Source organism: Brassica oleracea, chromosome C4, assembly GCF_000695525.1.
Source record: "Brassica oleracea var. oleracea cultivar TO1000 chromosome C4, BOL, whole genome shotgun sequence".
Classification (NCBI taxonomy): Eukaryota; Viridiplantae; Streptophyta; class Magnoliopsida; order Brassicales; family Brassicaceae; genus Brassica; species Brassica oleracea.
This window is the reverse complement of record NC_027751.1, coordinates 49,324,001-49,337,292: the sequence shown is the minus strand read 5'-3', so window position 1 is coordinate 49,337,292 and position 13,292 is coordinate 49,324,001. Positions and strand designations below refer to the sequence as shown.

Here is a 13,292-nt window from a genome sequence, read left to right as displayed (position 1 = left end):
AATTCCGACGACTTCATTTTTTTGGATTTGGTCGGAAATTTGTCAGTATTCCGTCGCAAATGTCCGACGACCTTGGTGTCCGTCGGAACCTCCGTCGGAATTCGGTGTGTTTTCTTGTAGTGTACCCCCAAATAAAGCCATCTATGGAGAATTAATATAAACCTCATTAAATTTAACATTTTTCATCTTATCGTTGATGTTCATCTGTGGAGTATATTTCCAGTAAGAAAAATTAACGTTATGACATTTATAAGCGTTCGAAGGGACAAGAAATGAATCAAATTTAGGATTCAAGAAGATATATAGGTTAATTCGGTTTATCAAGTCAAAGATATCTAGAAATATACTAATCTTCCTGCCTCTAACAAATTTCATTATATGTTCATGAAGGAAAAGAGACAAGTTCGTGGGAAAATTCATCAATCAAGAACAAGAAGATAGAGAGCTCGAGATCAGAGACGGTCTCCTCCACTTCTCCACCGTGTTTTGTCCACTGTCCGGCCTCTCCTCTCATATCTTTCTGCACCACCGCGTCCACGTATTCATCCGCACCCATCCCTACACTCCATGCATTCATCATTCTCCACTTCTTCTGCCTCTCCTCTTGCATGCATCCGCTCTCTCGAGCCATAGCTTCACCCACGTCCTCATATTCTTCATCCCAATCATATACCCTTATGTTATCGTCTTCCTCGCTCTCTTCACACTCTTCTTCTTCTTCTGACATCTTCCCTTCAAGGTCTGCCGGCTCCAGCCTTGCTAACTTCTCGAATCTACGAAGCTTCTTGAGTAGCCTCCTTTTCGCTCCTGTTTAGTCCAAAACATAACCATGTTTAAAACCCTTATAACGGTTTGGGGACCAATTCTAAGTTAAGTAATTGATGTGATGGTAGATTGGTTACTCACGTTGTACAACTTCAAAGCTGCACGAGAGGAGATTGAGATGGTCAGGCTCTTGTTGGTGGTGGTCCTTGTCGTCCTCTTCTTCCTCAAGAGGGTCAAGTACAGAAACAGGGCTACATTGTTCCTCTTCTTCTTCTTGTCCTCTCACTTTCTCCAAGCTCGCTGTCTCATCGCTACCTTCGTCCTGTTACAACTCATTTAATACACTTTTGGTTTCACCGTTTGTCGCTTACTATTTCTGGCTTGGGATCATAACTAATCTTAGCTGTTCAAATTTATATCCATGAAGGTTGTATTTTAAGCTATACAATTGCATTCATTATTCTTCAATTATTTTTGAATATTTTTACTGTCAAATTCTTTATACTATAACCACAAGTAGGGTAAAAATTACATTTGAATCTGTGAACTTGCAATTTAATACTTCCCTAAAAAGAATGCAACTTTTTGTACAAAACCTTGATAGTTGTAGATGCTTACTTTGTTTAGCTATTTTAGCTAATTCAAAATTATATCCATGAAGGTTGTATTTTATGCTATTCTACTCAATTAAATTTTTGTACCTTTTACTATCATTTTCTTTGTACTATAACCACAAGTAGGGTAAGTTTTACATTTTAATTTTGTGAACATACAATTTAATACTTGACTAAAAAGATTGCAACCTTTTGACAAAATCTTGATAGTTGTTGATGCTGACTTTTTAAGGCAGCCTAACACAGAAGGTTTGGTTTTATTTAAGTCTACTGGATTAAAAGGTAGAAAATGTGTGTTTAGGTGACTTGCCAGAGAATTAATTGGTTAGAAAACTTTGAAGTTGAACTACCTAGTGACTAATGAGATGCAATATTCGTCAGTGTGGAAAATTAAATGACTTGAGCAACCCAACCACACCGAGGCTCTTTGACATGTGTTCATTCGATGAATGGGGCGTATCTATCACTCTGAAGTAAAACACAAAACATATTTACCGTACTCCTGAAAAACTTACATGATTCAGTCATATCAACCAGTCATGTGTTTCTGCGTTAATCAGAAAATGTTTTTTTCCGGTTTTTCCATAGAATGTTTTTTACATTTTATTTTACTATGTGGTAATTTATGACTGGTATAGGTTATTAAGGAATATTTGAAAAAAATCTAAAAATTCAAAATAAAATGTTGCTAAATAAAATTTTATTGTAATTTACCATTACGTTTTAAATATTATGGTTTTATTTTGGATTTATAATTTAGCATTTAGAGTATAGTTTGGAGTTTATGGTTTTAATTTAAGAGTATTTTGCTAATATGGTATAAAGTTTAGACTATTATTAATTTTCAGTCTTTAGGTGTAAACCCATAATTAATTATGAGATTAGGACAAACCTCTGTACTGCGTCGCGCCGGAGAAGTAGCCGTCGACGTGAAGTGGGGGGTCCGGTGGCCGGAAGTAGAAGGAGTTGTATGGAGAACGAAATGAAAAGGGCTCTCACAAAAATACTTATCGCCAATCTCAACCAAACGCTCTCGACTGCTGCTACTCCTACACGTCGGTTCCGACAAAACCGCGTTTCTATCAGCGTTGTCCAAACGTGGTTTCCCTTTAAGGTTAGTCAACCGCTTCAAAACAGAGCCAAACATACCAAACGCGTTTCCTCTGTTCCGACCTCTGTTTTTGCTCTTATTAGCCTTCTCCGTCTGCTGCTTTTGAATCCTCGCCGCCGCTTCCAGTAGAATTGCGGCGGTTCTCGCCGGAATATGAAGAGCGTCGCGAACCTTCTTATTCGCTGGAGACCGTAGCTCACAGAGAGGAGATTTATTAGTATGTGTCGCGGAGAAACAAGAGCTCTCGCATGAGAAGAAACCATGAGGTAGAACTGCGGCGTTTTCGGACTTTCGTTTCTTGACACGCAACTCAGAGCAGCCCATCTGAGACCTAAGGTCGGAGATGTAATGGTTGAGATGAAAAGGCTCTTGGTCATCTTCAAGAAGCTCGTGTAAATGTTTCTTCTTCTTCTTCTCAGCAGCCATGGAGACAAAGATTACTTTAAACTTTTATTCGTTCACTTTCTTTTTCTCTGTTCGTGTGGAATTCAGAATTATAGAAATAGTAAAACGAAGTAAGCTTTTTTGCTCTTTCTTATAAGAAAAGAAAGAGAGATGAGAAAGAGAGATTTGGTGTAGAGAGTGAAAGATGAGGGACAGTTATAGACAAAGGGTAAGACATTGGATAAAGAGTCAATGCTTGGATTTGGCTATTTCCTAGCTTCTTGAGAAATAAAAGTAAGAAATACAGTTTTCGTCTTTATATTCTATCTTTCTAATTTTGAGATTTTTCATACCTCAATAATAAAAAGATTTCAGTTTCAAAAAAAAAATAATAAAAAAAAGATAGACCATCCACTAGTTCAAAGAATGTGCTAGTAAATATTTAAATTCAATGTATTATTTAATTTATACCCGAATAATTTTTTATATATCTGATTCTAATATTTTTGCATATACTATTTCATTATGGTAGTAAAACTATTGTTTTAATAAAAAAAATGTATCTAAATTTTTAAACAAAAAGACATCGGTTAAACAAACAAATCAAATTGAGATTAAGAACAATAGGTTAAAACCAAAATTAATTTCTGTTGACAGAAATATATAGTATCATTGAATAAACGTTTTCGACTAAAACAATGTAGTATATCCATTACATGGTATCTAGATTACCATAAATAAGTAGTTTATTACCACTGTTAGAATCAAGTATGAAAAAGGCAAAAATTATTTATTTAGATATGAATTGAATAATATATTATAAGAAATGTAAAAATTTATTAGCACAACATTTAAATTGGCGCATGATCTAACTTTTCTGGAAGAAAAAAAATCCACATTGAATTTTTTATAATCGACATGAGTCTTCGTGCAAAGCTCATTTTGTTTATTAAAGAAAGTTTAGTTGGCATATTATTTTCAGAGTGGGCCTTAAAAGATTCCTGAAAAATCGAGATTACGTGTAAAATTCAAAGAGTATATTTTTATTTTTTTTTGAAAAAAAAATAAAAATAAAAATAAAAATTAAGGAGCCTGATATTATATTGTAGGATCCTGATATTGATTGTTCAAAAAATAAAGGATCCTGATTCCTGATATTGCTCGTAACTTTTTTTATCAGAGAATTTCGACATATCAGTAAGTTCTAGGGCTGTTCAATATGGCAAAACCGAACCGTATCGAACCAAAATAGATAATATGGTTTAGATTTGGTATATACCATACAAACCGAATAGATATAATTTTTAAAAAACCATAGGATTTGGATATGGTTCGGTATATAACCGATAAAACCGAATAAAACCGATCAGAAAATAGAAATATGTAAATATGTATATATTTTATAACAACGTATGAAAATCATAGGTTATTTTTTTTGCTAATAACTATTACCATATTTTTTACAGTATTAAAATAGTCCTGATTTGTAAAACACTTGAACTATAATTAAATAATAATTAATATGAAAGAATATAATAACTTATTTTTTGTGCTTCGTGCTTCTATTTTATTTTTTGTTTTTTATTTTTATTATCAAAATTTTGAGCTTTGATTTTAATTATAGATTTGATTATTTTATTAGATGATAGAAACATTTTTATTTTTGTTCTTTTATTTAAACTTATAATATTTTTTAATAAATGAATGTGTTGACAACAAAACTCTAAAATTCATATAATATGATCCCAAAATAAAGAATTATGTTTTTTGGTATAAAACCGAATAAACCGAAAACCGACGGTATATAAATCGAACCAAACCGAAGTAAATATGGATTTAGAATGGTAGTTATATTTTACTAACCGAAATACCGAAAAACCGAAAAAACCGAACCGATATCCGGATTGAACACCCCTAGTAAGTTCAATCAACTGGATTGTATGTAATGTTTTCATGCACTCGAGTAATGTAAGCACAATCAATTTCTGGTCATGAAAGAAACAAATTATGGTCATGATTTATGTACGTTCGGTCTACCTGTTGTAGGAACTAGGAAGACGAAAATTCGGATTATGGTTTGTTCTTTTTTTACATGTGTTGTGCTTAAGTTGTATCCAAATCTATGACTGATATTTTCTATATTGGTAAGAAAGTAATATATATAATACAATAGTATAGATGTAAGTATAATCCACAATGCTACTCAACGTGTGCTAAGACAAGAGAATAAGATTTTGTGTGGAACTTATAGTCTTCTAACATTTTCTAAAGGACCAATTAATTTATATATTTTCTATATCGTAATAATATTACATTTTCTCAGTTTATCATTCTTTAGGAGCACCATTTTGCTACAATGCAAGAGATAGTACCACTATTTCTAACTTTAGCTTGGAGTAACGAGATTTGGTTTACGGGAGTATACATAGTTCAAACAAAATTTTACGAGTTGGAGTTTAATTTTCGTATTATGCATACTGAAGTGCATATTGAAGTGCATATTGAATTATTAAATACTAGGTTTTCCATATTTTTATAAATGGACTGACGTTAACTGGATTTGAAAGCAATTAAGAGGGTGAATGGTTGCTGCTGTGAGTGCTGTGGACAACACTATTTGAGTCTACGGCTCTAATTATAAAGAAAATTCTGTTCACAGCAAATTGGTTAAAAAACGTAGAGACAAGTGCTTTATAAATCCAAACTAGTTTTGATCCATGCGTCCAAGTGCGGATTTATTTTTAAAATTAAATAAATTTTTCTTATATAAATTCTATATAAGACAATGTATATGTTTGAGTACATTTATCTGGGTACACTGAAACGTACTAAACTTTTAAAAAAATCAAAATTAAGATGAATTTTATGAATAACCGAGCATATCCTATATTTTTGGAACAAAAAAAAAATAGAAACCGAACTGAAAACCAAATGAGTACTTAAATTTTTAAAATACAAATTATATACCTATTAAACATAACTAAACCATTGAAAATTTTATACTATTAGTAGAACTATATGTGGTAATGATCACGTCATGTGTAAACATGTCTGAATAATTTATCATAAATTCATGAAAATTTATTGTTAGGGTAACTATATAATAGATTATGAAAGAGTAATAAATGAGTTTCATTTAAATTATGTAAAGTATTTATATAGTTAGAAAAATATAAGGTAAAACCAAAAAAATATTTAAGTCTAATGAAATGATCCAAGTAGATTTTTTAATAATCTTTGTCTCTTAATAGTATAGATATCTACAGTCCAGTTTTGTAAGGTTTCCAAAAAAAATTTCAGTTAATTTTTATTTAAAGAATGTGATAACTAACAAACTCTAGTTGTGGATATATATATATATATATATATATTGATATTAGTTAATTAAGTAGTCAATAACATTTTGGTTAACTATCTTATTGCAATATCGTATATAATTCGAATGTGAATTCGTTATTATTAATTATGGTTTCATATTATTCAAATTTAAGATATATTTTTATAATATTTATAACATTTATAAGAAATAGCAAATAAATGGTGGTGCAAATAATAGTGCGACAAACAACGAGATATGACATCACTTTTTAAGAGAGACGTAAATATATTTTTTATTTTTATTTAATTTAGAGAAATAAAATACTTATTCATATTTATCTTTTTATTATAGATTATTATAAAGTGAATATATGAAATTTCCCAAACATTTATAGAGATGTTTTAGTTCAACTTGATAAAAAATTAGAATAAATTTAATTTATCATTTATTACTATATTGTCTAATTAATGTATATAATATTTTATAACTGATTTATACCAATCATGCTTTTAAAAACAAAACTACAACTCGAATCTTACTGTCATAGTTCTACGACACTAAAATCTACAACTACAGTAAAAAAACTGCAGCAAACTACAACTACAGTAAAAAAACTGCAGCTTTAATTCTATGGCAAAAAAATTTAAAGCTACATCATTACCAATCATGCCCTAAGATATGGTTTTAGTGATAGCAATATGATTGGCACTTGACGTAATCCCTAATCCGAATGTATCTCTTATTCAGTGATAGATAGATAATTAAAGAGGAAAAACACCCCATGTTCTACATTTATATAACGTTACCGGGCTTAACACGAAATCTATCTTTAATTATTTATTTCAAGAAATTTCAAATAACAGTCGTCGGAATTTTAACTTATACTTATTCGGAAAATAGAATCTAACAATGTTGAAATCAAGAAAATAAATCATATACATAGTATATAAATCAAGAAAAATAATTTGTATCACACCTATTGAATATTAATATAACGGACATTATTTTTTGAACAAATTGTCGTAATATATGTATGATTATTATTAAAAAAAATTACATTATCTTTGATCATAACAAACTCAAAACAAAAGCAAAATACTAATTTATTAACTAAGGCAACTTGTTGGCAACTACTAATCCAACGACTGCTTGTCATTCGTGCGCACGAGTTCGTTCATTTGTATACGCCTCCTCTGAGTCGTATCTCGTATATAGTCAACACGTGAATTATATATACACACAAGGTGATATGCGCATAAATCGAATTATTTTCTCCTTGAAAATTGAAATTATACTATAAAAACATGCATTGGGCAGGACCAAAAAAGGTTCGCACCATAAATGAGATAAGAAAAGTTGTAGGCTTTACAGCTGGGGTACTCCCTATAATTAAATTCTCAACATCTGTAACATATTTATATAGTATATGGACCGGTGATATTTTTCACTATGGTCCGACCTATAATTTCAGGTGACACCAGCTACAGTTTATTTATTGTTCAGTTTTGGCTTGAAATTTTAAAATGGATTTGAAGAGAAGTCGTGGAATCATATGTTATATAATTGGTTTTACTGTTTATCCACTCATACCTATTTTCAATTATTGGCAAAGCTGCGTATTTAATATATATCGTTTCTGTCTCACTGTGAATGGTTTTCATAAAAAGCGAAGTCCACTAATTACCACCACTCGTATAAAAATAAGTAATTGCAATCTAGCCATATATTACTGTACTGTTAAACATATAAGGAGCAGCTTGTAGGGACACTGTTTGCTCCGGGGTGCCCCATCTCTATATCGTAGTAACCTAATCCACTTGAAATATATAAAACCGAACAAGAAATAAAGCTATACTGTATTAGCTAACAGCTGATTATTCTGGTTAATTGCTTGTTAATAAGCCAAAGCTACCGGAGCATGCAGCAGACAAAAGATTTTGCTGAACGCGTGGACCGTAAAAAATGACACCGTATATATATATGTAGGTTTTGTCTTTTAATAACTAGTTTTATTGTTATGCAAAACTGTGTATTCGACCAGTAAATTAATATATATATATATTATTTTTTTGATAAGAAGAAAATATATTCCCCAGACGTACCATGAGATGTCAATTTATGAATATACCGACGGATTTTATTTATGTATGTACTTATTTAAATATTGCAAGAAAATATGTACATAATAATTGAAATTTGAAAACATATGTAGTACGTATTTTATTTTATTTTTGAACATTATGTACTACGTATGTAGTGCGTAGTTTTTTTTGTCTGAGAAAAGACTTTCAAATGTAATGTGTAGTTCACTGCAAGTTTACGTACATTAAGTCATTAACATGACATTTTGCTAAACGAACCCCAACGTAAATCATTTTGTTAAATGAAGCCCTTTAGCATTTTTTGTTAGTATCTAAAACTCAATTATGTTTATAGCGTACGTTGTTATCAATAAAATATCACTGGGCGTGGTAGACTAGTGGTTAAATGCATGTATTGGTGTTGTTGTATTACTAATTCGAAACTCGGTGAAAAAAATGTTTTACAACGTGTTATAAGTATCAACAGAGACTGGTTCTGGTCCGGGGAGAATTAAAACCCAAAGTCCAAAATCCTTATACTTACCTAAAAACATTGTTATAAATCTATAATATAATGAGACAGTTGCATCATTTACGAGGTGATACGTCAGCGGTCCGTGGATCCTACTTTTAAAAAGTGTGAAAAAAATGTTAAGAATGTGGCTCGAACCCGGGTTATTGAAATATAAACACCACCATTTATACCACTAAACTAAATGATATTTTGTACATTGCTCGCCGAAACTAATATATATTTATGATAGAAGAGTTTACTCTATACACGTATGATTCCGGTTTAAGTTCCATAAAAAGCCCAAGTCGGGTGTAAGGCCATTTGACCAATGTTTAGTTATATGGCCTATTTTGAAAAAAAGTCTGACGTTTTATGTTTTTGTCGAGGAAAGTGTGCCATTTTTTATTCGTTAAACGAGTAACGATTAGGTTTTCAGAGGTTTCTTCTTCTTCGACCCTTCAATTTCACCAGCCCTGCTGCTTTTCCTAATCCCGTGAAAAAACGAGTCTTGATCAACTCTTTACCTTCCAACTCTTTTCATATCTATTAATTCTTTTCACTGTATTCAACGTATACCTCTTAAATTTTACAATAAATGTTTTTTTTCATTAAAGCCATTTACGATCTTAAACTCTCCTTCTCCCTTCTGATACAATGAAACCGAAAAATTCACTTCAACCCCTATAAATTGGAGAAGGTTGATAGCCGGATGGATCTTCACAGACGCTCTCAGTTTATCTTCTATCTTCAATTGGAGAGGGAGCTGCTCATCCTCGACGAACATGTATGATTGATTTTTTCTGCAATTTCCTTCCTACGAAGCCCAAAGAGATCTATCGAGTTGCTGATCTGCGTTAACCATTTGATGAATTCCATCCCGAATGATCCCAAAACAATCAACGTCTACCTCAAAACACCAGGTATCATGATTTTTTCTCTCATCTCCTTTTTAGACAAGAACAAAAAAACTAGCAAAGACACTAATCTATGAACTAACTTTCGCAGATGATGAGTAAACAGCGCCCAATAGACCTCCACAACCTGATGTAGATGATCGGAGGCCACTGAAGAAGAAGAAGCCTGCAACAATGTCAGAGGATGCTAAAGCAATGAGCATGATTAGAGAAATGTTCAAGCATTGCTTCTAACTTTTCTCCTACACTCACACCCATTACATTTTCATTAGTTTTTTCTCCTGCACTTATGAGTTTTGTATTGTTTTAATGTCAGTACTGATCATTATGTTGGACATGGCTATGATAACCGAGCCTGCTTTGACGATATCATGAAGGAAGAGAGACGAAGGTAACATCAATATCTTGATCATGAGTTTCAATCATTTGTTTCTTCTTATATATATTGCAAAACGGTTTGTGTTTGATTTGATAAATGCAGTGCGAGAATCGCAAGGGAGGAAAATGAAATGGAAGCAAAGCTGATCGCACAAGAAGAAGAGCGAGAGAGACAGAGAAAGTTGCTGAAGCTGAGGCGTAAGAAAGTTAGAAGAAACAAAACTTTTGATCATCTTTGTCTTCTTTTTTAAATATATGACAAGTTTAATCTTTAGTGCTTCTCTCATTCAAATCTCTTTGGAGAATAGCGTATTCTTGAAACTGTACAATTAGATAATAATTATATTTATTGGGTCACTCGAGGAATCTGTTGGTGACCTTCCAAGTTGGTGAAAGCCTGATTATTTTCTATGTGTAAAACCAGAGAATGAAAAGAGAAAAGAATATATCTTTATTCACGTTGGAGTTGCTTTAGTTTCACTTTCTTACAAGTCCATGAACATTATTTTTGTGATTCTTTTATAATCTTTTCCTCTCAAAGATCTTTGTTTGAGGTATCAAATGGTGACCAAAGAAGAAGATTGTCTTCCTCCTGCGACAGAGCCGTTGAGATGTTATTTTCCTTCTTCAATGACTCATCTTGCGGAGCTAGAGACTATTCAAAGCTTAGAAATCGTGGAACCATCCTTTCTCTCTCCCGCTTGGTATATCATTATTCTTTACTTACTCTTCAATTTTGAGCTCTTCCCTTCACCACAATCTAGAGATAGTTGAAACCTTTTGCTATGGTCTGACTGTATCTTTCAGTTCAAAACGTTATAAAAGTTACTCTTTTGGTTTAGTTTAGGTTGGACATTCAAACAAATTCTTATAGCTTTGCTCGATCATTTATGTACTCTATTTTGATTTTTTTTTCCAGGTTGCTGGTGACTTTTTGCATCTAGAAATTAAAACTTTTTGTTTAGTTTACGGTGTGATTCTTATATATTATTCTCTATATTGCGTACTGCTTTGTTAATTTTATAAATGATCTCCAATAAAAAAGGTTTATGTTTACATGAACAAGATGAATCAGGTAAAAGACTGTTTTCCATGTTTCTAAAACGCTGCGAGAGGCAATCATACGCCGAGAAACATGTAAAGGCTCCATATTCCCACAAAGCATGTTTATATCTTAATACCAAACTGCCTTACAAACTGAGAATTAATTGTGTATACACAAACGAATAGGTCAATGGAATATAGCAAGCTTAAGGCTAGGGTTGATTTTTTGGAGAGGAACCAAAGGTACTAATACATTTTAGTAATGAACATGTATAAATAATGTTCTAATTTTCTTACTTAACATTGGGGATTAACAATAGTGCGGATGATATTGATTCATTGCAGGTATTATGTGGGAAAAGATTTAGAATCAATTGCGCAAGGAAACTCCAGACTCTAGAGTAACAGCTGGACACTTCTCTTAAACATATGTTTTCCAGAATAGTATATATGTATATCTTTTTTATGGGCATATACACACACACATCTCTGTAAGATGTTTGAATTTGTGCACATATAAATATATGCCTAACTATTGTAAGTGATTTAGAAAGATTCTTCTTCATCATGAAAACAATGGTTATAAATCATGGTATAGTGTTTGACTCATATGAATAAATACAATTTTGACTCATTGGTGCATAATCAACTTATGTACGAGTCCCTCAACCAACTTCAAAGAAAGTTATGTTAACACCACTTCATTTCTGAAGTCGCGAGTATGTGCGACTTATGTAAGCGGGGATGCCAGCACCAAGACAACTCTCATATTAGAAGACTCATGAGGGACTTAGGGCTGTAGATTTTCACTGGTGGGATATTAAAGTTCCAGTGTTTTACTCCACTCTATTCTTCAACTTGAGCTACCATCACTCCATTTTGGGCACCAAATGTTTCTTAAAATGAAGAATCAGTTGTTTTTTTTATTTGCATAATCAAGCAGCAAGCTGCACATAAGGAGGGCTTTGTCCGTTTAGTATTAAGGTGTCTCCTAGGTTTAAACTTGAACCGTCTTTACATTATCATGGTCTATATGAATACACTGCACAAACAATAACCATAAGCTTTATTTTAGCAAGGACATGCATGGTTTTTATTATATACAACTGCATACACCATCTCTGCTTCTCTTCTCCTCAACGAAATTAAGACAAAAAACACTCTCCTTTACAAAACTCACTTTTGCAGGTTTAAACGAAGACGATGAGATTTTCGCCAACAATTTCTAATCTGCGTCAATACCAGACAACAAGATAAACATTTAATTACAATAAAAAACACCTTCATGTATTGATTCTTTACTAAAAAACAAAAATAATTCTACAACAGGAACGGCGCCTTCATTTCAAATTCACAGCGGACAACTAAAAAGCTCGAAAAAGAAACATTTTTTTAGTCAAAGATAAACAGTTATTTGATTTCCCTCACCACTGAGAAAAGGAACATATATGGCCCGATTTTATAACTCCAAGCCCATTTAAACTATGCATTTATCTTAAACTTATGTTAAATTTAAAATATTTTACGGCCTAACAATATATCTCCGTTTCAGACGATATGATTCATGCAATTATGACAGAAAGTTAGCAAAAAAGTTTGCATTCAATCCAAGTAGTCTAATTGTCGCAATAAATGGTAAAAAAAATATCCAACTCAACAACTCCGCGCTTGCGCGGGGATCCGCCCCTAGTAATTTTTAATGGTAAACGGCATGAAAACGTAGAAAAGGTTAATTATCAAAAGAAAAAAATAAATACTCTCTAGTACTCCCTCCGTTTCACTTTATTTGTCGTTTTAGACTTATGCACACGGATTAAGAAAACGTTTAATTTTGTACATTTTCAAAATAAGAACATCATTATCCATACACATAACCATATTTCGACCAATGAAAAATAAATAGAAGAATCTTATTAATAATGTTGCATTGAAATCATAAAAAGACACTTATTTTGAAACGAAATTTTTTCTCCAGAACGACATTTAAGTTGAAACGGAGGGCGTAGCATCTAAATAATATTGTGTTTAATAAATGCCACACAAATTATTTTTCGTTAGTAGCTTTTATTTAAAAAGTTAAAAATACTGTTATATAATATTTGCGTTTAGGATTAGTCATTAGGACTTAGAATTTTAATATTTAAAGGTAACACAGTGTAAAGTTTGCA

The 13,292-nt window shown here is 32.0% G+C and overlaps 1 protein-coding gene across 1 annotated transcript; it reads right to left on the bottom strand.

Annotated features, from left to right (window-relative positions):
• Positions 1–299: 299 nt before the first annotated feature.
• On the bottom strand, positions 300–3,078 carry LOC106337290. Its single transcript, XM_013776377.1, has 3 exons — positions 2,272–3,078; positions 907–1,087; positions 300–807 (listed from the first exon to the last, which is right to left on the bottom strand). Exons 1-3 carry the CDS (start codon positions 2,914–2,916, stop codon positions 383–385), a joined length of 1,251 nt encoding a protein of 416 aa, XP_013631831.1. The 5' UTR covers positions 2,917–3,078; the 3' UTR covers positions 300–382.
• Positions 3,079–13,292: the final 10,214 nt, after the last annotated feature.